Source organism: Coffea arabica, chromosome 5c (assembly GCF_036785885.1).
Source record: "Coffea arabica cultivar ET-39 chromosome 5c, Coffea Arabica ET-39 HiFi, whole genome shotgun sequence".
Taxonomy (NCBI): domain Eukaryota; kingdom Viridiplantae; phylum Streptophyta; class Magnoliopsida; order Gentianales; family Rubiaceae; genus Coffea; species Coffea arabica.
In genome coordinates this window covers 45,455,950-45,482,976 of record NC_092319.1, presented here as the reverse complement: position 1 = coordinate 45,482,976, position 27,027 = coordinate 45,455,950, and the positions used below count along the sequence as shown (strand labels likewise).

At 32.2% G+C, this 27,027-nt stretch overlaps 2 protein-coding genes across 2 annotated transcripts; both read right to left on the bottom strand.

Annotated features, from left to right (window-relative positions):
* Positions 1–11: 11 nt before the first annotated feature.
* Positions 12–3,596, bottom strand: LOC113689572 (cytochrome P450 CYP72A219-like). The gene is made up of 5 exons (XM_072050220.1): positions 3,344–3,596; positions 3,002–3,219; positions 2,122–2,366; positions 1,574–1,961; positions 12–560 (listed from the first exon to the last, which is right to left on the bottom strand). Exons 1-5 carry the CDS (start codon positions 3,444–3,446, stop codon positions 135–137), a joined length of 1,380 nt encoding a protein of 459 aa, XP_071906321.1. The 5' UTR covers positions 3,447–3,596; the 3' UTR covers positions 12–134.
* Positions 3,597–18,298: 14,702 nt separating this feature from the next.
* LOC113743635 (cytochrome P450 CYP72A219) lies at positions 18,299–24,661 on the bottom strand. The gene is made up of 5 exons (XM_072051194.1): positions 24,263–24,661; positions 22,884–23,101; positions 20,696–20,940; positions 20,190–20,571; positions 18,299–18,900 (listed from the first exon to the last, which is right to left on the bottom strand). The coding sequence occupies exons 1-5, from the start codon at positions 24,537–24,539 to the stop codon at positions 18,475–18,477; spliced, it is 1,548 nt and encodes a 515-aa protein (XP_071907295.1). The 5' UTR covers positions 24,540–24,661; the 3' UTR covers positions 18,299–18,474.
* Positions 24,662–27,027: the final 2,366 nt, after the last annotated feature.

Below are 27,027 nucleotides of genomic sequence, written 5' to 3'. Positions count from 1 at the left end.
TTACATATACTTTCATGTGTTTTGATTTATCACACGTAAAATAAAAGTAACATACAACAAATGTCTTGATTGCAGCAGCATAAAGAAAGTGCCCCAACTAAGACTTAAAACACAGAACATAGAAATTGATATCCCTATATTTTGTGTAATATCATGTGAGCTCCAAACCGGGGTTGAAGAGTTAAACGAATCTGAGGTCCATGCAGATAAGATGGGGAAAGCTCAAATAAGAAACGTTGAAGAATCATTGCCACTGCCATTTTTGCTTCAATCGTTGCGAGATTCTGGCCAATGCATATGCGAGGACCCAAACCAAATGGGAAATAGGAATTGGGTTTCTGTACAGCCTTTGCAACTCCCTGAGAGAACCTTTCAGGATTGAATTCTTTAGCATCATCTCCCCAGAGCTCAGTATCATGATGAACGAACGTTATATGCAAAAGATGTTCCACACCCGGTGGCAGAGTTACATCTCCCAGCTTTGTAGTCTCGTAAGTTTTCCGGGATACCATTGACACCGGTGGATATAGTCTCAGAACCTCGTTCAGTATCATTGTTACCTGCAACCGTAGTGACATAACATTGCAAATTAATACCCATATATTAGTTTATATTCTTTCACAGGCCAAACATTGGCTGAGCTCCGATATTATTCCACTCAACTTTGAACTTTATAATCACAAGTAGCAACTATCCAGATTGAATGTGCCATTCAATAAGGATAAGTACGTCATAACTAGGGTTTCAATCGAACTCTATGAGTCGGAGTTTGAAAAACCCAAACTCGGCTCAAAAAATAAATGAAATTTCGGCCCCTCAAGCTTTCAGACTTGAGTCTAGGTTTAAAGGCCTAATCTCAACTTACCATTTAATATGAGTTTTGGACTCATATCGGGCTCGGCTCAAGTTCATAATTAACTACATAAATATATATAATATATTAATGTTTTTAAATTATTATAAATTATATCTATTGCTTAATATGCAATTATATATATCATATATATGATTCTACGTATAGATGGATTGAGCCTTAATTAGACTTAAATCTAGTGAGATATTGAGACTTAACCTCGGTTCACATATAATGCGGGCCTATTATTTAGGTCCAAATTCTACCTGGCCCTATTAAACATAAGGCTCATCAGACTTATTTACGGGCTAAACAGATTGAGTTTGAACTAATTTGATCCATTGACAACTCTAGTCGTAACATATTAAGGCACTTGATATAAATACTTCATCTCAGATATTAAAATGATAAAACAAGAGTTATACATTTTCTCACCAAAATTCTCTTTTGTCATCTACTTTTATGTCTACAAAATGATTATTTATTGACTTGAATATCGGAGTGACTCCAGAGGTTGACCTCACTCCATCCTTTGTTTTTCTTTTCTGTGTAAAGTTTTAGATGATAGTTCGACCTTTAAGTACAGTCCCCTACGAAGTGCATTAATTTTCATATGTTCACTAGTCAAAACAGCACTTCAGTTTCGGTCTAATTTTTAAGTTCAATGACAATTCTTAAGAACTGGAAACAATTCAAACGTATAGAAAATATGGGACTTGCAACTTTCAGGTGATTCAATCCCTCAAAATCTGGTTTATTATTCCCAAAGACTTGAAAAACCTCTTCTCGCGCGCGTTCTTGCCAATTTCGGTGGGTGGCCAACATAACCATAGTCCATGCGAGCAAATTGGATGTTGTCTCTTGGCCAGCAAAGTAGAATAACTTGCACTCCTCGATCACTTGATCAATAGTGATTCCAGCATCTTTTTTGTTACCACTTTCTTGAATTTCCTTGATATTGGATTCCAGGAGCATACCTAGTAAGTCTTCAGTCTTCATTTCCCCTTCTTTCAGTTTCTTCTCCCTTTTACTTATCAGGTCCTTCACTATAGCTCGGATTTCACGGTTTATTTCTTTCATTTTCTTGTTGGACTTTGTTGGCAGAAATCTACCAAGCACAAATCATTGATGTAGATGGTGACATTCAGATAAAAATGTACTTCTAGAACAAGAAAACAATGCTCTTTCTCTTGGCTATTGAACTATGGACTGCTTTCGTGAAAAATTGCCACTATATCTAGCTTCTTAGGAAGAAATCAAAATGTTACCTCCATCCAGGAATGTAACTTGACTGCGAATTTTCCAAAATGAGTTGAATTTGTTCCTTTTGGAGTTGGAAGATGCGTCTTCCTTCTTCATAGCTACTTCCAAATGCTGTTCGAGAAATTACATCAGCTGATAAATATGCTAGATAAGGCAGCACATTTATTTCACTTGATCCTGTTGGCGAGATTAACGTCTCCCATTTACTCACAATCTCCGAACAACTCAGATAGATTGCTGGCAACATGTTCTGCAAGCATATTACACAGACACACGCACACAAAAAGAAAAAAGGAAAATTGAGCATGGAAGTTTCGAGTATAAGCATATCAAAAACAAAATTGTGGGCATGGCCACAATTCCGAAGTAGCTAATTTAATGATTGTGCAGAGGCCTTCGATTCGCTTTACATCAATACTGCGTACTAAACTTTAAATGATGAAAATAAGACCAGGGACTACAGGTCCTTTTAAAGCCCAAGTTGATATTTGAAGTTCAAATTGCAATCTGAATTCTGTGTTGTACTGTATATGAAGTTGGCTTGCAAAAGTTTGAAAATAACACATGGCATGAGATATATATCATCTTCCTATCACGTACTTGAGTATGCAGTTGTTGCTCATGAATTCATTAAGATGCATTTAACCAACTTAAAGAGAAAAAACAAAAAGGGCAAACTACGATGGCATGAAAGAGAAGGCTTTACAGACGCTTCAACATATCACGAACGAAATAAGGCTAAGGGGAAGTATAAGTATCAGAAATCTACCTACAGGTTCAATTGTAGAATTTTAAACTGGAGGGTTCTAATAAAAGATTATTCAAAATTCATAGGGTCCAATAACTTATTCTTTTTCCTTGAATCAAAATTTCATTATTTCTTACCTTAAGCTTGTGAAGATTGAAAGCGGGATTCAGTATCTTTCTAAGTTTTGCCCATCGTTCGCCCTCTTCAAATGCAAGCCCATCAACAAGCAACTTCAACAAGAAATTTCCTTTGGGCTTGTGAAAAGTGTTGTAATTGATGAGAATGTCTCTTATCATATCAGGATCCATTATATTCAGCCTTGGAATTGGTCCAATCCATACAAAAGATTTCTTTCCTGCAAATGGTAATTACATATTTGCCTTACATAATGCATGGGATTTGAGAATACTTAAATTTCTTTTTTACTTCTTTTTTACCAAAGGAAAAAAAAATGTCTACATGTATTTCGACTAACTTACCATACTTTTGGATGATATGATGATCGAAAGGCACAGCATAGGACGAGATATCATCGTGGAGGTTGATTTCTTTGGACTGTGTTTCCAATGTTGAGCTTTTCATATCTTTGAGATCCCCATGCCACAGCCGGTAAGGATTACCCCTCAGGCCTTGCCGTCTCAAGTGCCACTCTAGCCTTTTTGGTTGGAAAAATAACCAGCTTGCAATCTTCCATGCCCATGTTACTATTATCAGCAAAGCAAGAGTCACCAGAATATTGGAGTTGAATTCCACCATTTCCAAGAAATGCAGAAATAGAGAAATGATAGATAGAGAACTTGAAAGCAACAAGACTACTTATAAAAGAGCAATTCAAGAACCTTTTTTTTTTTTGTCATTTACAACTTGGCGAGAAAAAGGAATTGTAATTTTTTCACATTGCAGTTACTCCGGAAAGTACACATATGGGAAATAATCTTATACATCTAGAAGCAATATCATTGTTTGTGTTTGGTAATTTAATGCCGGTAAGTATGGCTAATTAATCTGTGCATAATCATAACCAAATTCTCGTAATGAAAGGGGAAGGGAAGGGGAGATAAGATTGGGTCATTAGTAATCAGAATATTGTGAAATCTATAATATGGTTTTGGTGATTATGGGTCCAAATTACAATATCGTGACATTTAAAACTGAGTGAGAAAAAGGAAATAGAAGGTTCTTGTCAGTTTCTAATTTTTTCACTTTTTTTTTTTAATGAACTTTTCACATCTGGGTCAATTGTGTTCAGCACTTCGGATGGTCATCCCAACTGAAAAGATTTGTTTCCTGCAATCAAGGCAAATGTCAATTTGACTGAAATAGATAAGAAAAGATGGCATTTGTTCTATTATATGCTTTGAGAGTAGCACTTTCCAACTTTCTCACCCTTAGTTTGTATTTTTTGGAAACAGGAGATATTCATTATAGAACTTGTGAAATACAAAATTTTGCAATATTTGGTAAAGACGCCTTCTGATCACAATTTTTTATTAAAAAAATTATTTTAACTCACATTTTCGTCTCACGTGTATTTTCATTTAAAAAAGTGATATAATATTATTTTAAAAAAGCACTTTAAAAAAGCTTTTCCAAGCAAAACCATTTTCACTTTAGATAAGTCATGACTTTGTTTTTCTGTTTCTCCGAACTATGCAACAATTACATTCCGTTATTGCGTCTTCACTCAATCTGAATTCATTCTCACTCTCTTTCAATTGTTCCAAATTAATGTTTTTATGGCCCTTCCCTATCAGAATAAGATAAAGATGTATAAAAGTAGAAAGCTTACCTGGATAAACATAAGGGATGATTTCAGAAACCTCCTCTGAGATTTTTGATAATTACACATAAGTATCCTCCAATATTAAAAATTACACTGCCCTCCCCTTTCATTCTGATGTGACCAAATGTCAACTTCAACAGCAATAAAGTGACAGAAATACCCTCATAATATCAGTCTCTAAAATATTAGATATGTGGAAAAAATATAAGTCTTCCAAGTAATATTCTTGATATGCAATTTGGCGCCATTTCACTTCCGATATATAATGCTTCTGGTGCCATCCGAACTGCCTTATTGCTTCTAAAGTGCAAAAGAAATAGCTATAGAGAAGGGAGAGGATATAGTAGCAAAGCTGGTAAAAATCCTTCATTTCATGATGGATAAGTCAGAATAGTGGCATATCTGTAACATATGAGTTTGATAGAAAGCTGTTGAGGCAAAAGATCACAATTTTGTTGGATTTATTGTACCTATTTTCAAGTAATAGACACTAATAATGGATGTTAATGATCTATATGCTTGTTATAGTGGCATATAATCTGTTATTAATATTACAAGATGAAGATATGGCTGTAAGATTGCTTCAAAAGTTAGGCAATAGAAAGGGATGGTGGTTTTAAGGTTAGATCATGTCTACATTGATGTTTTTGATGCTAAATCTGTGACTAATAATGCATGCATGTGGTGTATTTGATGAATTTTTAAGCAACGGATGTTAATATAGCTTAATGATTTATAGAGGGAGAATTGTATTGTAATGAGTTTTACTTGACAATGTTTCTTGTTTTTGTCTAAAATATAGAAGTTTGGTGACTTAATAGAGTTTTAGTTAAAAGTATTTGTTCATCTCATTTAGTAGATAAATGGCTTGTACTAGTTATGTAGAGTTTGTTAAGTAATAAAGGATGGTAATAGAAGAATGAAAGACAAGTTGAGGTTGTTCTGGAATAATAAAGCTATCTGATGTGAGTAAATGAAAAGAAAAAATCTATAATGGATTATGGAGTTTTTTGTATTTTGAAAGCTGCTCTTAGGTGTTATTATATGACAAAGAAGATTTTACTTCATTATTTAGATTTTGATGTTAGTAAGTAACAACTATGATACTAATGATTAATTTGGGTAAAATAGGATGTCACCTATGGTTGCACATGACATTGTAGTTCACTACAATAGAAAAAGAATCAGGATTTCCAATGTAGATCCCGATAGGTATTCTTATATAGAACTGTTGAATGATGTTTGTGAGAAAACACTTCATGAATTATCTGGAAATATTAATTATTTGCTACATATGAGATGTAGAATTCCAAGAAGTACTGCAACAATGGACGTCAACACTAATAAGGCGGTCATGGAAATGTTTAAGGTGCATGAAAATAATCAATTTGTTTGTGGACCTCATGGATATAATTCCATTTAATATGCCTGAGGTGAACAATAATAACAACTTTGGTAGTGGGCAACAGAATCTAGGAATTGAGAATACTGCTAGAAATGTTGAACCTAATTTACAAAATATTGAAAAGGATGATGAAGTGTTCATTTCAAGTAATGATGATTCTTGGTTGTATGAAGCAAACAATGACAAAGAGGACAGCTTAAGCAATGGCAGTGAGGCACATAATCATCTGATATAAGTGATATTGCCTTCTCAAATTATGAGGACAATCATGAAGGTGATGTCATTTCGAATTCCGAATCTAAGGATGAAATTGATTCAAATAGGGCAGCTTTAAGAGCAAAAATGTTCACCTATAATCTGAGAGAGGATATTGAATTTGAGAAGGATATGTTATTCACCAATGTTGATGCTTTTAGGGCTGCTTTGAAGGATTATGTAATCCAGAAATGTTTTCCCATAGTAAGACTAAAAAATGAAAAGAACAAGCATACTGCTAAGTGTGCTATTGAAGGCTGTCCATGGAGAATCCATGCTTCTCCTGTTGGTGAAACAATTTCTTTTCAAATTAAGTTTTACACACCTCAGCACACTTATGTTATGAACAATAGGAATGCGGCGGTTACATCTAATTGGATTGCTAAGAAACTGATTCCACTTCTAGGTATCCATCCTCAAAAGAATACAAAAAAGTGTCTATGCTGATATTGTATCAAAATATGGTGTGTATCCTAGCAAGATGCAGATTTGGAGGGCAAAGACCCTTGAATACAGGGTACACACTATGAGTTATATGCAAAATTGCCCAAGTATGCTGAGATTTTAAGGAAAAGTAACCTTCAATGCATTTGCAAAATTCATTTTGATAGGCCAAGTGAAGTCTCTTGGTGGAACCAAGATTTCTAAGAATTTTTATTAGTTTCAAAGCACAAAAAGATCGATTTCTCATATATTGCAGGCCATTTGTTGGTTTTGATGGTTGCCACCTCAAATGACCATATGGAGGAGTGTTGCTTACTGTTGTGGCTTTGGATGGGAATAACAGCATATTCCCTTTGCAATTGCTGTGGCTGAATGTGAAAACAAAAAGACTTGGTCATGATTTTTTCATTTCTTTAAAGAATACTTTGGTCTATTTGGTAACCAATTGCCTATAACATTTATGAGTGATAGACAAAAGGTACATTTTGTTCTACTTACAAATATTCCATTTCTACTGTCATATAACGTAACTACCAATCTTATGTTTGTTCTAATTAAATTATGTTAAATGTAGGGTCTGAACTTAGCATATGAAGAACTGATGCTACACGCTGATGCAAGATACTGTTTTAGGCATATTTAGAGCAATTTTAAACTGTCTTTTCCAGGGTTACTGCTTAGTAATTACTTCTGGCAGGCAGCTAAGAGCTTTGATGCAGCTATTCATAAAGAGGCAATGGAGAGAATTAAAGAGATAAATATTGAAGCTTGGAAATACTTGACAAAGATACTGCTAACAACTTGGACAAGACACTCATTTTCTCCTGCTATAAAATGTGATCATGTGACGAATAACTTCACTGAATCTTTTAATGCATAGGTTAGTGATCTGAAGGGGTTGCCTATTCTTACATTGTATGGAGGTTTAAGGAGAAAATTCATGAAGAAACTACACAAGATTTCATAAGAGTTGTACCTACACAGGTGTTGTGCCACCTAAGATTGTAGAGAAATTGCCACTCAATCTAGAAAGTGTGAGCTTTCTATAACTAGTGAGACACTGTTTGAAGTAAAGGAATTTGGCAAGTCCTACATAGCCAATCTTCAGAAGAGAACTTGTGAATATGGAGCATTTCATATTTCAGGAATTCCATGCAAGCATGCTGCTTTAGGAATTATATATAGAAGAGAGAATCTTAAGAAATATTGTGATCCAATGTTTACAATTGAGGTGTACCAGAAGACATATTTTGGAATGATAAATCCAGTTTCTGATGAGAGAAACTGGCTTAATATGCTTGAGATGACCCCTTCTACACTATTACCACCCCTATTAAGAAGAGCACTAGGTAGACCAAAGAAGAATAGGAGGAGAGAAGCTGATAAGAATGCTTCTTTAGCTCAAATAGGAAGGTCCAAAGCTTTTAAGTGCTCATTGTGCCAATCTTATGGGCATAATAAGAGAACTTGTGAAAGAGCTCCAATGAAAGCAAAGAAGGGAAGCAATGCTTCTAGTAGTCAGGTTATGCACATTGCCTATATGACCTTTGTTCATTATTTGCTTTGGTTAATGTGACATTCTAACTAATTTCATGATACCAGGTTCGTCAAAGAAGAGGAAAACCAGGTAGAGAATTGGCTAATACAGGGTTATCTGAGACTGTACTTTAGGTATTATAATAGTTGTTGGATTCAAAATTTATTATGGCATTCACTATCAACTGTTACACTTTATTTCTGAATACAATATCATGTTTCTGGAAATGTACCTGTTGTTTTCTCAAGTCAATGTAGCAATCCTAATTGTCCAAATTAGGTATGTCTTATATTCATGTCCTTGTAAGTTGTATACCACTGTTAATTTATGGAGATACCTAAATGTTAGATACAAGCAAGGGAAACACAAATTATGTATTTGCTGGAGCTCAATTGGGTACCGGAACTCTATCTGCTACTGATAATGTACAAAATCAATTCCAAGCTGGCCCAAATGGAACAAAGAAGGTATAACTTTGTTCATTTCAATTTCATTTGACAGCCACATATATCTTTGTATGCATATACACGTCTTTGATATGATAAGAGTGTTAAACTAACTATGTACATGTGAATGTACTACGCAACGAAAATTTAAATATAGTACATGTGAATGTATTACGCAGCGAAAATTTAAATATACTTATCTCTATCCATTGTTGTCAAGTATAAGTTGATCTTTTCCTGTATCTTTGATTCCTTTTTATCTATTCTAACAAAACAAAATATGTAGAAGAAGAAAAAGTAGAAGGAGAATTTAGAGTAACGATCTTCTAACCTATGCCTAACCCCAAAAGTGTACAATTGATGGAATACTATAGGTTATTTATAGGTTAGGCTAGAGACCCTTACTGGTAAATACAAAAATCTCTAGGCTTTTCTTCCATCAAGAAAATCTTGCCAAAATTCATAACTAAAATAATATTTTCTGACTAATTGATTGATTTGATTGATTTACTGATTGAATAAGACATCAATTAATAGTAGATATCAATCAATCATTGATAAATGGAAGATACTAATTAATTATTGGCAAAATGTCAATCAATTAATCAGAATGTCAATCACCAATCATTATATAATGGGAGATGCTAATTAATTATTGACAAAAAACCAATCAAGTAATTATGATATCAATCATTTTAGAATCAATCATGTGGGTCATAACTGCCTCAAAAGAGGCAAGTCTTATATTTTCCGACTTGACCCACATGAAATAGTCAGATAACTTATGAGTGACTAACTAGTTAAAATTGGCCATAAATCTTATTTATCACTCACCAAATTCAACAGTTATGTAATAGTTGTTTAATTAGAAAATAATAATACCCAAATCATGATAGTTATACTCTCATGGCAAATACTTTCTTCCATGTATTACAATGTATTATACTTCCTAATCAAGTGCTTTAAAAGAACTTTATGAATAAGTTCATATAAGTTATTTAAGATCTAACTTTATGGATCATATGATCCTTACTTTATACATGAACATCAGTGTGCACAAAATCATGTATATATAAATATCTCGAGTGTCTAGATAATAACAATAGTTTGAGAATAATAGCAAAATACAAAATAAACTATTGAGTTCCATGTGAGTTATTTGATCATTAATAACTCAGCCGGCAATCTTTAGTTGTTTGATCAACAATAATAACTCTTTATTGTATACTCAATAGCAACCTTTTACTTTTCAAATAACTATTGAATACCTTATGTCGACTTGTCTATTTTGACACTCACTCTTTCATGTATACATAATGAAAGGGTATAGTCAAATGAAATATTTATAATGGCTACAATATAATATCGATAAACTTTATGCCAAATAATAGATGCATGTGGTATAACTTTATAGCATCCTTGGTGAATTTATATTCATTCCAATGCTTGATGTGAGCATGATGCAATTGTTCACTATTATTACTTAAAAGTAATCAAAGAACTCTTGCATGAAGGTCTTAAGATAGATTAACTATCTTTTACATTCTCTTTTGTGAATATCAATGATAGAAGGGTTTCACAAATATTAGGATTGAAAAAAACTCTCATAGTATTATTCCCACTAACCTTAATGTATATTAATTTATTAGAAAAATTCTTCTAAGATCAAATGAAGAATAAATTAATATACTATTGGGAAGAAACAATTAAAATTGCATTCTCTACAAATATATTATGGTGACACATGTGTACGCCTAATTATCAAGAGTCATGTTAAGGACATTTATTTTCATATTTATCTAATGTAACTCTAATAGTGAGTTAATAGTATCATAATTACCCTAAATAAAATCTCTCAAAATTTGATAGAGATTTTGTGATAATTTGTGACATTATTCCTGAATATGGAGATTTCTCCATTTTTACCTTATGAAAACATTACCAAATTCATCCTTAAACTCTGTAAGTATACAACATAGTAACCAAAGAACTTCAATTCTCTATAGAGAACATTTTGCCTCTCACTGCATCAAAGATAATTCAACTGGTAGGTTAAAAGTGGATTTATCTTTATGTATTTGTTTGAGAAGGAGTTTTTCAATTGATTGCTTATCTAAAATAATCAAATAATTATTTTGAGAAAAGCTATCAATTTTTCATATGCAAAGGAGTTAATATGAATCCTTACCATTTCAAAACTCCATTCGAGAGTCAAAATACTTCCACTTACTTCATGTTCTTAAGAATTTAAATCTCGAATTCTAATGATTCTTGAAGTGTAAAACGAATCTAAATTTCTTGAAATAAGATAGCTTGTTTCCTTTGTACAGCTTCTTTATGTGTAGGTTAATTACCCTCACAAAACTGAACATAATATTTTAAACTTGATTTCATCGATACCATAATCAAAGTGGTGTTTAAACAACATTGGAGGAAATTGTATAAGTATATACTTCAATTTCAAGGCATTACTCACAAGATATAAAGATTTATCAAAATGCTATATCCATGATAGGTTGCAATTTTATCATTTATTTTATTATTAATTTGTCCTATTATCTGACCCGATGTGGATTAATTGTTGGATTCTACTCACTTTTAGTATTTGGCATATATTTCAGGGAGTAGAACGAAAATATCATAATAAATGCCAATTTGACAGTTATCAGGAAAGAGTTCAAGTAGCAGGCGTCCAGGGGTATTTTTTAAATATCAAGATGCGACACTCTCTGGTAATTTGCGAAAGACAGCATAAAAGGAGAAGAAGGAACACAGGGCTAGGCGTTCTTTCCCTTGGGAGGCTTTTTCCTCTCCGGAAGGAGAGCCGCCACACGGTGGCCAGTAACTAGATAGAATAGAAAATTGTGCAGAGAGGAGGCACGGCTGGAGCTTAGCTTTTGATTTCTCCTCTTTTAGTTTTGTCTTGCTTTTGACTTTTTCTTGGGAGAATCTTTTTTTTGTTGTTTGTCCTACGTAGGTCAGGGGAGATTAAACAACTTTGACTTTTCCATTTTCCATCCTTGCGTAGTTTTCTCTCGTATGCTTGGACAAGTAGAAACCATAGAATCAGTTGCTGCAACTTTGCTTTTCTTTATTCCTTTGACGAATTGAATTTTCCCAATTCTTGGAGACAATGGCCACAATTGTTGCTGCAATTTTGTTTGAGTTTTTCTTATCTGGGATGAACTAAATCTCCTTTTCTAGTCAAGAAACAACGGAGGCCTTGATTTGCCTAAAATTATGAGAAACAACGGATCCGGATAATTAGTTAATTGGGTAATCTATTGTCAATTAGGGCATTAAATCCATAATTATTTAATTGCTCTAAAATAGTGATAACTGGCATGATTAGATTTGTGTCAGAGGAATACGTGGGCTAATCTAAAATAATCATGGTAGTGCGTTATTTGATTAAAATAGGGCTCCTCTAATACGTAAGGCAATTGAAAAATTAAATTCTACGGGCGTACCTAAAATTATTTCTCAATTAGAGCAGTGATTAATGGGCGTACCTTGATCACCGACACAGTAAGGAGGGGTTGACTGTCATCGCTTGTTTGGTAGTTATAACCTATTTATTGATAAATAATTGAAATTGTCTTTGCTTCAATGATCAATTAGGTGCACCATTGCTGAAGTTATTTCTTGGCTAGAGCTTTAGTTATCATTCATTTGATTTTAGTAACTTGTTATTTAATTTTTAATAGTTTCTTAGATTTTATTTGCATTTATTTGATTGTCAATTTCTACACAAAAATACCCCCTGGTTACTGTGGATTCGAAAAGAAGCAATTACACCCAATCTCTGTGGATTCGACCCTGCTTACCACTATCTACAGAAATTAACTTTAGTTGAGTAGGTTTTTATTATTGCACAGGTTGACACCTTGTCAATCCACAACTATCTCATTATTTTCTTAAGATGCATCATTTGGATGTAACTAATCAAGCATTGCTTTTACTCATTAGCAATACTTCTTAATTAAGGAATTTATAAAATGAGCACATATAGGATTGTCCTCTAATTTTGCGCCTTCATTTTATTTTCTATCCCTCAAATTTCAAATTTTTTTTTCCCATTTGAACACTTACAAAGGTATCAAATATTGATCCTTTATCAAATAAGAAAGGAATTTTACATTTGATGAATGGTTACCTAATAATGAGATAAGTATCTCTCACCAATCAAAAAGGATAACAAATAATTTAGTGTTATAATAAAAATCTTATGGCATCCATAATGGTTGAATAGTCTGTTTTACTTATGCAGTCTACCTGAAATATTATAGTCAATAAATCTAAAATCTTTAAAGATTTATAATTTATCAACTCTTTATTTCCTTATAGAGATATATTTCAATCTCTTATGTCAAAATTTAAGGAGTTTTCCCAATGATAAACATACTGGATGTCAATATAATTATTGTGGTCAAGTGCAGTATATTGGTCAATTCAAAGAATGATACTAAAAACTTCAGAATTAATAATTTCACTATTTTCAAAATCTACTACTGAATAATGAAGTTCATAATCATACCTAATAGTAATTAATTTGAAAATAGAAATTCTAAAGTAACAAGAAAATAATGTTTTAGAAAAAAATAACAAATTTTCTTAAAATGAGCAATAATACATCACTTATCTTTATGTGAACATTTTTTTTTGTTTCTATAAAGAAACTTTTGTTCACTTTTTATATAATCAGAAATTTGTTATATTGGCAGCGTAAATTGACAGTTTTAGTGAATTCACCAAATATATCACAATTTATAGCATTCAACAATTGAGATTTTCTTTTGAGTTACTTTCTCTCAAAGTAGAGTATCAAATATCATTCTCTTACAAACAACGTTGATCTTTATCGCTGTTTGATTTAATGAGAACAAAATTACCTTTCTTTCCATTTCTTCTTTCATGAAGGTTAAGTTTCTTTTATTTCTTAACCGCTTTATCCTTTCTTAATACACATGGTTAAAGCAAGTAATTAACCATATATTTTTATGTGTATTATAAAGGTCTGAATGGTTAAGAAATTCTGCATGAAAGAATCAATAATGAAACGCTATAGAAATAACTCAATCTCAATTTGATGGGACTTTAATTGATGATATAGCAAAATTTTCAAATCTAAGAAATAAGCTAAAATATACTTCAATATTTAAGTGTCACAAAAGAAAACCTTCTAATGGTGCTAGTTAAAACTTGCAACAATTTCTTTATGGCTTTCATGCAAGATTTAACTATAAATACTTAGGGTTTGAACCCTAATTTATATGAATATGGGACAGAATGAGCAAACTGTTAAATTGCTCCCAATTCTCATACTCAACCTCTATATTAGCAAATATATCCACATTATGAGAATGGTTTGTTCATTCTCGTAAAAGTGCTAATTTAAAACTAGCACCAAAAACAAAAGAGAATGAATTTAAAAATCAAGCTAATAAGAACCATAAAATCATTGGAATGAAACATTAAATTAACAATCAAGAACTATGTCATAAAAAAAGTTATGAAATTTGTACCTTGATTTTGAATCAACCTTATGTCAATTCAAATAGTAAATTCAAACCTTTTTGTGGACAAAGGCTACAAACATGCATAGAATTTACTTTACTTAATCATAAGACTAGTAATCTAGAACAATGAATTAAAGAAATAATTCATACTTGTGGGCATAGAAATATCCCTTAATTGACTGTCTAATTTACCATCTTCTGTCAATTAATCTCATCAAAATAACTACCTCCTTGTGGGGCTGGATAACTATCTTAATGAATTAATTGCAATTTGATATAGATGCCATATTTGGGATGTGGCTACTCCTAAGTATACGGCGCTATAAGAAAAATTATCAACTAGTCAATATGTTGAATAAAAATTCATAACTTCAATCATCAAACTGTATGTGATGAAAAACTTTTCTCATCAAATATTTGGGATGCTGTGGCTACTCCCAAATATATAATATAAAAGTGAAATTATTAGCATGATATCTTGTTTTTTGTCAAAAGTCAAAAAACTTTATGTTGACTGAATTTCATTGAAGTTTCCTTTTCTTTTATAATCACCTAATCTTATGTGATTAAAGTTATTTACACCGTATATTTGAGATGCTGCGACTACTCCTAAATATACAATGTAAGAAAACTTCTAATGAAAATTCATAAAAAATAAGTAGTCAATTTGTTGACTAGAAATCCTTAATTTTAATCACTAAACTATAAATGATCAAAATTGTAGTACACCAATGTTTAAGATGCTATGGCTACTCTCAAACAAAAAGTGTGCAAGACTTTATAAGGATATCAAAATAGTCAAAATCTGTATTTTGACAAAAGAATTTCATAATTTTCTTTTTTTGTATATTCATTTTTTTATCCACCAACCTTTATGTAATTAAAATACTTCATGCATCAAATAATTAAGATGCAAGACACATTTTATAAAGGAAATTCTCTGAAATTTAAATATAATCAACCATACTAGTGTTGACATTATAATATGAGATAAATGAACATGAGTGTAGTGTACAAAATACTACATAATTCCAAATAATAATAGGAACATGAAGGCAAATTCATATTGAAATCATGCCTTTGGACATTTAACTCATAATAAGGTAGTAGAGATTCAATAAACCTCTAGATCCATTCATATAAAGTCAATCAATTATCTTGCATAGATTAATATGATATTAATCTTTTGATTGTTGAATATAACAACTCTTTATATGTTTCTTAAATTGTTATATTATATTGATAATAACAATCAATACATATAACCCTTACAATCACAAATATGTAAGTCTAAAAAACATTCAAATTACTTGCAATCATACCAGATTATTGGAGAAAATCTGGATGAATTGCATAACCAAATAAGATATCATATGAATGATACATATATATAGGATTAGTCATTAAATCTCAATTATTGAGAAAATAGACCATAGATCCCATGACAAATTAAATTCGATTCGTTCAAACTTGATACGAATCTTTAAAACTTTTATCAGATTGCCAATAAATCATGAAATTATAAGCTAAACAATATGATTAGAGGTTGGCTCTGATACCACATGTTAAACTAACTATGTACATATGAATGTACTATGCAGTGAAAATTTAAATATAGTACATGTTAATGTATTACGTAGCGAAAATTTAAATATACTTACCTCTAACCATTGTTATCAAGCATAAGTTGATCTCTTCTTGTATCTTTGACTTTTTCTTATCTATTCTAACAAAACAAAATATATAGAAGAAGAAAAAGTAGAAGGAGAATTTAGAGTAAGGATCTTCTAGCCTATGTCTAACCCCAAAAGTGTACAATTGATGGAATACTACGGGCTATTTATAGGCTAGGTTAAAGACCCTTACTAGCAAACATAAAAATCCCTAGGATTTCCTTCCATCAAGGAAATCTTGCCAAAATTCATAACTGAAATAATATTTTCTGACTAATTGATTGATTAACTGATTGAATAAGACATCAATTAATAGTAGATATCAATCAATCATTGGCAAATAGAATATACTAATTAATTATTGACAAAATGTCAATCAATTAATCAGGATGTCAATCACTAATCATTATATAATGGGAGATGCTAATTAATTATTGACAAAATGTCAATCAATTAATTATGATATCAATCATTTTAGAATCAATCATGTGGGTCATAATTGTCTCAAAAGAGGCAAGTCATACAAAGAGCACTTTATGATTCATTTTTGTTAAAATGGAAGGCTTGCAAAGGCTAGAGCCACAAGAACAAGAAACACTATTGAGAAAAGGACTGGTGGTATCCTCATTCATTCACGTATACCTTCTAGAGAAAATGCCCCTGTGGAAAGCAACAATGGAGCTTCTTAAATATCCAGAACTGTTACCATAGAAACTAATGCAACTACTAACTCTACCAATGTTAGTAGCTCCTTCAGCTTGTGGTTTTAATGGCTGATCACTACATATCTAATTAGTAATTTATATAGTATTTTACAAAGCCTGCAGTCAATGGTAGTGGTATGAATCTTTTGTACATCAAATCTCATGATGGAACTGATACCATATAGTCACCTAGTCACCTAAGCTTAGCAATCCTCACCATCCGGACAACTAGTCTGAGATGGTGTTTTGTGTTCAATGGATTGCTTGGCAAACTTAAATCTGTAACTGAAAGTAAGGTGCTACAGTTGCAACATTTACAATCCTAATCATCTGCAAAGCCTATTAAGATGTTTCTTTTTTGCCTTGGATTGCTCATTATGGGTATTCAATCAACTTGAGTGTTTGGCCTTGTTATTTATCATATTTACGACTTGTTTTAGTTTATTTTGTTTATAGTGCTTTGTACCACTTGCATATGCAATTGTACAAGTGGTTCTATAATTTTTTTTGTTTTGAAGCATGGTAGATAAACTCCTATTAAATATTGTAGATGAATTTAAATCCATCATATCTTGACCTTGTGGTTCTATCACTATATAATTACCAAGGCTCAAGTTTTGGTGGTACATTCTTACAATTTTATCCAATTTTTCTTCTTTTTTTTATTGCCATTTTTCTTGCCCAAAAATTTTAACTCATTTTCTTGTAGGGTCAATGAGGATAAACTTGGAATATAATTGTTTGCCGAGACTGATTCATCATTTGTAAATTTACTTTTTATAACATGGACTTGATTTGTTACCAAATATGTCAATCAAAGGGTGGGTAGTGTAATTTTTTATATTAGAAAGTATTTATGTGTAATTGTTTGAAATCTTGAGGGAGGTTTCTGAAATTATCCCTAAACATAACTATAGAAGCATTATTATGGGAAATAAAAGCTTTTGCCATTGTACATAGGAAAAAGAGAAATATTACCTGGATAAAACAACTATAGAAGATATGTATAAAAAGAAACCTACAAAACACTTTATCGCCATATAAAGCTTATGTTTACTAGAGCTATAAATGCGCATAAGAATTGTTCTGTGTACTTAGTAGGTTACTAAAAAAGCAGATAATGTTTTCGGTAATGATGCTCAACTTTTCAATTTCATACACTTACTCTTTTATTCTTTGTTATGTGCAAAAGATAAAAATGTTCATGAGAGTTAACACTTGAGTTTTCGTACTAAGATGGCGCAGAAGAGAAAATATGAAGTTAGAATAGGAGTGGAAAAATTATGTCACTTGTTCATTTGTCTACTTATTTGAAACAAGGGAGACTTTAAGCAAAGAAAACGGAAAAATGCAGAGATTTCAGTACCGAATTAGGCATCTTATGATCAGCTGATTAATAATGTTCCTATCAGTTTGAATTGCGCAAAGTCTTGGGACCATCACAGTTCTTATTTGCATTGATACATGGTTTGTGAAAAATTTGCTTGTAATTTTTATGTGCTTTCGAACCTAGCTTGAGCTTATGAAATGATTAGTAATGCCCAATCGTAAATGAATTTTCGTACTTTAGAATGCCATCTCAGTCAAACCGTGGAGCAACACAGCAAAAATTGCCCTATTAGCGATCCCATTGCAGCCAGACCAGCTACATTCCCCTTAGCCACTTCATGACAAAAGCTGCAATATTATTCACACATCAAATTTACAGATGAACTCTTCCATTTTTCACAGTTCTTTTTTTCCCACTCATTTTGTCACTTTACAACTCTCTTAAACAAAAGGCCCAAAAAAGCCAAAAAAAGAAAGGAACTTCTACAGAACAGAACCACTAGGGGCTACTGTTTCTATATTTTGCGCAAAATTATATTTGCGCCATGTTGAGGTTTATGGGTTACAACGAAACAAGGAGCATGAATATAAGATGGAGAAAGCTCAAATTCGAAATGTTCAAGTATCATTGTCAAAGCAAGTTTAGCTTCCATCAAAGCAAAATTGTTACCGATGCAAGTTCGAGGACCCCAGCTGAAAGGAAAGAATGAAAGTTGATTTTTCGTGGCTTTAGCGATGCCTTGGGAAAATCTTTCAGGTTTGAATTCTTTGCAGTCTTCACCCCAGAGCTGAGGATCATGATGCAGTAGGATTATAGGTAACATAAGGAATACACCTGGAGGAAAACTCATTTCTCCTAGTTTTGTTTCTTCGTAGATGGTCCTTGAGAATATTATAGATGGTGGATACAACCTTAGAACTTCGTACAAAATCATCGTTACCTGCGTTTAATAGAAACTTAAGGAAGATATCAGCATGGAAAGAATTTCACATTTAAATATAAAGCTTAGGGTCTGTTTGATAACATTAAAAAGTGCTGAAACTGAACTTTTTTAGACATTCAGATGTTTTGGGTATTTGATAAATGAAAATCCATCTGCTGAACTTGTTAAACAGTGTTGAAGTTGTGTGTATTTTTTCAGCATAAGAATCCTAATTGAATACTTAATTCTAATAAGAATTAATAGAATTACTTCAACTATCTTATCTTATCTACCAAATCTACCACTGTTTGTTAATTATGTTCAAAATTCTAGTATAATTAAATAATCTGATATTCTCTATCTAAGGGTTTTCTATTTCTCTTTTCTCATTTTTTAACGACTTTCACATCTTCTCCATACTTCTCATATAATATATTTTATCTTTTATATTAATTTGATTTAAAAATAAATATTTTCATTTTCGTGCCTAATAATTTTAAGCTAATTAAATCATAGGTTTTATTTCTTTTTTGGATGTAAAGATATAAGGGCAAAATTGTCAAATTTAACTTATTAACCAATCAATTATAAATGTTTATCAAACAGTATAAATAGGTTTGGCATTAAAATTCAGACATTTATATATTTCTTTTCAGTGCTTAAAATTCAGCAAATTAATTATTTCAGTATTCAAATTTTAGAATTCAGACTTTAGAATTCAGATTCAGTTTTATCAAATGGAACCTTAATCCATGAAAAAGAATATTGTCAAAAAATAATTTCACATAAAAATTGCTAGGATGTTAAGAGGCTTGGACTGATATAGGGATAGAGTTATAACATATACAAAAGATTTTCGTTTAGTGATTAAATTTGAAACTCCAAAAATTAGAGGTGAGGGTTGTGATCTTCTTGTTTCCTCCCCTCTTTTTAAAACCCACCCCTCTTCTTCTAGAAAAAAAAATTTAAGAAAAAGTGTAAGCACATTAATTTGCACTAGTTAAGTAAATATAAAATCATATAGTGTTGAAAACATTTTTTTTCCTTTTTGGGGTCAAGGGAGGAGCAAGTAATTAGTGCTTACTTTTGGTAACAAAGGAGAGGAAACCCGGGCAAGTGGGGGACAAGATTTTTTGAGCCCTACATAATTTTACAAGATCAAGGAGAAAAGGATGTGGTTATGTGTAAAAGACTGTGTAATTTGATAATGGAATTCTATTCATGAAATTTGTCACTATAATTCTACATCAGAGAACTGAGAAAATCTAGTTACCGTTTGAGGAAAGTTGAAGGTACAAGATACTTACAATTTTGAGGCGGTTTAAGCCATCATAATCTGGTTTATTATTCCCGAAAACTCGCAAAATCTCTTCTCTAGCATGAACTTGCCAATGTGGGTGCATGCTTAACAAAACCGTGGTCCATGCCAGCAGATTTGAGGTACTTTCTTGGCCAGCAAAGTAAAATGTTTTGCATTCCTCCATCACCTCGCCAGTACTCAAACCATGCTTTTTTCCTTGCTCTTGAATTTCTCTTGCACTGGATTTCAATAACATAGACAACAGGTTGTCATCATCATCTTTTCCTAGCTTCATGACCCTTTCTCTTTCCATTATAATATCTAGAAAAAGAGCTTGGAGTTCATTGTTGATCTTTTTCATTCTCTTGTTTCTCTTTGTTGGTAGAAAACTGCAAATAGCAAATTAACACTTTTATCCTTTAGGGGCCTTGAGAAAAACAGTAATAAGTTTTTCCTAAAAGAATAAATTTGCTGTTTTTAATTAACAGATAAATGCATGATAATCAATGTCACCTCCATCCTGGAATGTAAACTGATTTCAAAACTTGGCCAGTTAATTCTGCTTGTTCTTTCTGAAGCTTGAATATCTTTCTTCCTTGTGCGTGGCAGTTTCCGAATGTAGTTCTTGAAATCACATCGCTGGTTAAATCATCAAAATGAGGCTGCGCATCCAACTCCAAACAACTCTTTTCTGCTAATAGAGTTTCCCACTTCCTTATCATTTCATTGCAGCAAAAGTACATTTTAGGCAGCATGTTCTGCACAAAATTGACACGAAGAAAATCGTTATCAATTTCTTGATAAAGTGAAAGATGTAATCACGTTTAGAAAACTTTGCTTTGTAGATAATTGAAATTTGATCCTTTTGAAAGGTCTACTACTAATTACGTAGGTAAAAAAAATTACTAGACAAGTGGCTTTGCTTCTCTTGTATGTATGTGGTATTCACATTTATATATCAAACTCTCATAAAAAAAAAAAAACCTTTGTTCAACCTTTTCTCTTATTAGGACCAATGACTTAATTTGTACCATGATTCTGTTACTTAATTGGAAGGGCTGAATAGGCTATTTTCCCCCTAAGCTAGTTGTATACGTTTTCTAAGCCTAGAAGTATTTCTAAGGTACTCTAATTAGTTTTCAAGTTCTGTTTTTAACTAATTAATTTAAGCAGAAAAAATCCTATTGGTTTTGGATGGTATCTTTTCATGTTTCACTTTTCCAAATAGGTTTGTCCTTCTCAAAACTATCAAAGAAGTGCATTATCATAGGGTTTTTTAATAGCTTTTCCAATGCATTTACTTGTAAGCAACTTCAGAACGGGTAGAGCAAAGAAAAAAACATGCCTTGCATAACATTGTAAAATCTACTTAGGTTATTAATATTTATTTTTCTCTAACAAAATTTGATTTATTGGAACATTTTATTTGGATTATAATATACAAATTCAGAAATTTCTTCTTAGTTAAGTATCATATATAGAATCTACTAAGTAATTAAGGTCTTAATAATTCTAAACTCCTATAAGAGAAAATTTCTTTCTGTCCCTTGTTTTTGTCAAATATTGAAAAAAATTTTCTTATTATCCACAAAACGCGTTTGTCAACAACTTTTTTTCTTATCTCACATACATCACATTAAAATAGTACTATAATAAATAATCCTAAAATTTTTTTCCAACAAACCTTCAATCCATACAAACCTTTTATGTTGTCTTTTGTCTAAATTTGGTCTTTTTTGGTTGTAGTAACCTATATGTTGCTCAACTGATATAGTATACTTTAGCTTTGCTGGAGATGCGTTGTTATCTTCTTTAAGCATCAACACTAAAGGTCTGTTTGATAACATTAAAAAGTGCTGAAACTAAACTTTTTCAGACATTCAGATATTTTGAGTATTTTATAAATGAAAATCTATCTGTTGAATTTGTTAAGTAGTGCTGAAGTTGTGTGTATTTTTTTCAACACAAGAATCCTAATTGAATGCTTAATTCTAATAAGAATTAATAGAATTACTTCGACTACTTTATCTTATCTACCAAATCTACCCTTGTTTGTTAATTATGTTCAAAATTTTTGTCTAATTAAACAATCTGATATTCTCTATCTCAGGGTTTTCTATTTCTCTTTTCTCCCTTTTTAATGACTTTCACATTTTCTCCATACTCCTCATATAATATATTTCAGCTTTTATATTATTTTGATTTAAAAATAAATATTGTCATTTTCATGCCTAACAATTTTAATCTAATTAAATCATAGGTTCTATTTCTTTTTTGGATATAAAGATATAAGGGAAAAATTATCAAATTTAACTTATTAAACATTCAGTTATAAATGTTTAAATGTTTATCAAACTGCATAAATAAGCTTAGCATTAAAATTCAGACATTTATAAATTTCTCTTCGGTGCTTAAAATTGAGCAAATTAATTGTTTCAGTATTCAGATTTCAGAATTCAGACTTCAGAATTCAGATTCAGTTTTATTAAATGGAACCTAAATCTAAGCATAGCAATATGTTGAGCTTATGGAGTAAATAACCGCAAAGGCCAGATACTTGAGAAAAGATTGCTCATTTGTTTTCTTATTCAAGTAGAATATAACAATAAAAAATGCAGATGACCATTCTTGTATTTTTTTTCTGCCCTATTAGTGATGCCATGGAATCAATTTACGACCAAATGAAAAGGAAAATATTAACCTTAAGCTTCTCCACATAGAAAGCTGGGGTGACAATCCTTCTGTGCTTAGCCCACTTCTCATCTTCATAGCCTGCCAAACCAGCTACTAGAAACTTGGCCAGTGGGTTGGGAATTGGCTTCTTGAAGATGGCATTTCTAGCCAATATTTCTCTTATTAGTTCAGGGTCCATTATAAGCACCTTTGCCACGGGACCAACCCAAAAGAATGATTTTTCACCTGCATGTTCCTGCTCATGTCAGTGTCTCTTTACTATTGTGACAATAATTGAAAAGAAATCTTCACCATTTTGATATTTTATGCATGAACGTTGTATTTCTTGCAAACAGAGAAACTTTGAGAGCTATAAAAAGAAGGTGCACTGAAGAAAATCACCGAAACAAGTAAGGATTTTTGTCTTTAGTTTAAAGCTACTTGCAAGTATGACTACAACTGGCTTCTGTTGAGATCAATTAGTCATTCATTAGAATAGCACCTTTAAACGCATTCAAAAAAAAAAAAAACAAACAAACAAAAATGAATCCAGGGCAAGAAGGATCTTGATGTCTTGCAATCAGGTCATGACAACCACCAAACTATTGTTTATAGAAGCATCACTATTGCTACTTGGAAGGTAAAAAAGGAGGTATGTCAGTAGTTCAAATAATACTCCCACTGGCACATACATGTTTATCAATCATACATGTTCAAATAATACTTCCACTAAATGAATTTCTGTAGCCAGTTCAATCATTTATAGCACATTTTTCCATTTAAATTTCACATTTTCACACATATTTTTTTAGTAAAAATTTTCACATATATTATGTCCCTGCATTTAAACTTTTTCAAAACATATTGTCCATTTGTTTTCAAATAACTCATACTTGAAGGCCCATTTAACCATTGCCCCAGCCCCTGAGGACAGCCTTTGATGAATATAAACACTGCAGTTTTAGTCACCCAACGACCTGGAAAATAAAATTCTAATAAACCCTTAAAATTGCGGCTGCATGGCCGGCTTACAATGTGAAGTAAAGATTCTCTACATAGATTGATTTAATATATACATGTAAATTTGTAATTTCTGTTGCCAAAAGTTATGTGAGATAGTTTTACGCGAAGATTTGCAGGTAATGTGCAAAAAAAAAAAAAAAGGAAAAGGAAGAACCAATTGTTGAGGGCGCCTAGACACGAAACTATGGTAGTCTGAAATGGATTTACACAATATGGAGTGAACAGAAAAAGGGGGAAAAAATATGGTCGGAATGTATGAATTTTTTAAGTAATAAACGATAACTCTATCTACTGTAGAGAACTGCAATGAAAATTAAGTACCGACACAAGTAAGAATTGCACTCTTTATTCATTAACCAAGTCCAAATTCTTGAGATATCTTACCATATGTTTTGATGAGATGAAGTTGAAACGGCAAGACGCGAGGAAGAATATCATCAGATAATTTGATAGGTTTAGAGTTGGCTGCTTTAATCATGCTACCAATCTCCTTGGTGTCTCCGTATAATAGCCTGTAGGGATTTCCATTGAAACCTTGCTTTCTAAGGCATCTTTCTATCCTTTTCGGGTTCAACCATACCCAATTTACAGTTCTTGCTGCCCAAAAAATTAGCAGCATAATCAAGACAAAAATGACTAAAACTGATAAAGGGGTTTTCATTTTCTCTATTGTGCTCCTGAAATTTGAATACTATAAATTCGAAAACACTTGGATGTATAAGACCTGAACACAAACTGCCTAATATACACACACTTAGAGAAAGAGAGAGAGAGAGATTTGCCGAGAAAAAGGAAGCTATAGGTCAATTTATAGCCCTCTTCTCCCTGCCATTACCATCTAGTGGTACATTAATCAATCATATTGCAGTACTTCCTCTTGAGCAGTTGTTGCTATCTTCCTGTGGGAATCTTTGCTGCACTATGGACCACTTTATTTCATTGGATGGAAAAAATTAACTTTGGTTTAAAGAATATTAGCAGTAGCCTGTGACCACATTTTAGTTGGCCTGTTGAGAAATTGAAAGGACACAATTGAAAATATGCAAGATTTTACCTCTGCCTTAACCCAACAATTCCAAGGTTTTTCAAAGTTAAATTATTTAACAATACATGTGAGAAATCTATGATAATTATCTGACGTGTTAAATATAAGTATATAGACCAAAAACTGCAATACCAATGCTACAAGTAACAAAATGTATCTCATATGAAATTTGTTTGAGGAGATTGATGATAATGATGCAACCTTAATCTTTGAAAATGTTTGTTCGGGAGATTTAGGACAGGGAACCCTAATGCATGGGGTATAGGGTGTATGACGGGGTTGAAGTTAAACCTCGCAACTATTAAGCTGCCGAAATAGTAACTACAGGGGTTAGTTAGGTGCCCACGGGAAGGGGCAGGCCTTACTGTTGTCGCCTGTGTAAGGACATAGGACAAAGTAATTGTGACTCTATTATTTATGGAGTCTACAAAGGTTAAAAAAATACATAGGTTCACTAATCAAGACTATTTCTTTTTATTTTCCTTTTTTCTGACTTCTCGTGTCACTCGTTGCATAGGTCATATTTCAAGAAATCCCAAGTTTCAACAATTGTATTAATTTCAGTTTTTCATGGAGTCTCAAGTGTAATTTGAAATAAAAGTAGTGAAAGTAAAAGATCTCAAGCATATGTTTTGCAATTATCATCATAATCTCCAAAAAAAAAAAAAAAAAAAAAGAAAGAGAAGAAAAAGATTAAGAGAATCCTTATCTCTATGGTTTTCTTCCTTGTTCCACTCAGGTCGACTAGCCCAGGTATGCTATGAAGAATCAAGGCTCCGTTTGACAAGTGAATATTTTGGGTGTTTGTCTAAAATTTTACTGTAACTTACTGTAGAAATTATAGAAAAATTTTTTGAAGTGTGTAAATTTTTGGATATTTTAAAGTATATAATTTAAAATTTTTGAGAAATTTTTTTAAATTATGTAATTAAAGTTGTTAAAAAAACTTATAACAGATAAATTTAGCCAAAAATTTGCTTGCCAAACAAGGCCACGATTGCTATGGGTATATATACGCATCTTTAATCCTCAAGGTGTAAAATAGTTGCTTTCTTCGTTGGAATATAGGGCTGCAGGAACTGTGCAAGGATTGTTGGTAGAGTGGTACCTCTCATTGTGCTAGACACCCCACCAAAAAAGAAGAAAACAAAATACTAAACGAGGGAAAACAAATATCTGCATTTTGAAGAAAATATTGAATGATGACAAACAGTTAAATGTATAAGATGTGGGAGAAAATCGCAATCGTCTACTCTACAAAATTACCACTCGTTCACTCTTAGTCCCAAATTCTGAGTTCTCTAGTTCCTTGCTTCCCTCAAAGATTGAGAAATAGCGCAATTCTCCGGTTTATAAATTTAAAGAGTTGACCCATAAAAAAGTCCAAAACGAATCTAGGATATATAAGTCACATGCACACTCATTGACTTCACAGTTCATCACCTCATGGGCACATCTTGGTTGATTGATATTGGACGTGCCGGTAGTTAAGAGGCACCATCTATGATTAATTTGAGGCTATATTTTAAACTAGTTGACCTTTTACACAAATATGAATGTAAAATTTATGTGTGCATGCAAGCATGGTTGCCACCATGTAGCTGCGAAAATTACCTAGAACTGTCTCTGCTTGAGTTTGCGAAGATAAAAGAAAATTCAAACAGATAGAGATTAACAGAAGCATCGGGGCAGGATTAGAGATGGCAGATTCAATTACATTAGTATCGATTTCTGTCTTAAGTATACAAGTATTTGTAGAGCTTGAGATCGCCCTCAAAGCTGGTCAAACTCAATTAAATCCCAGCAAGCTAAAAAAAATAAAGAATATAAGAAAGGAACTCCATTAAAATCCCACTGGTTATGATGTATACAATTACTTGAGAAAGGAGGATACACTAATTATGTTCTTTACCTATCCTTTTTCTTAATCTTAGCGTCCCATTGCACTAAGGTATTGATGCTTACATGGTTTAAACTAAAGGGAGATTAGTGTTGAGAATCTGCTTTAATCAATGCAATCACTTGGGTGATCATGCTATGTCTGAACTCATAGATAGGGGACCATTCTATTTAGGCTGTTTGATTTGTTTGGGTCCTTGGGACG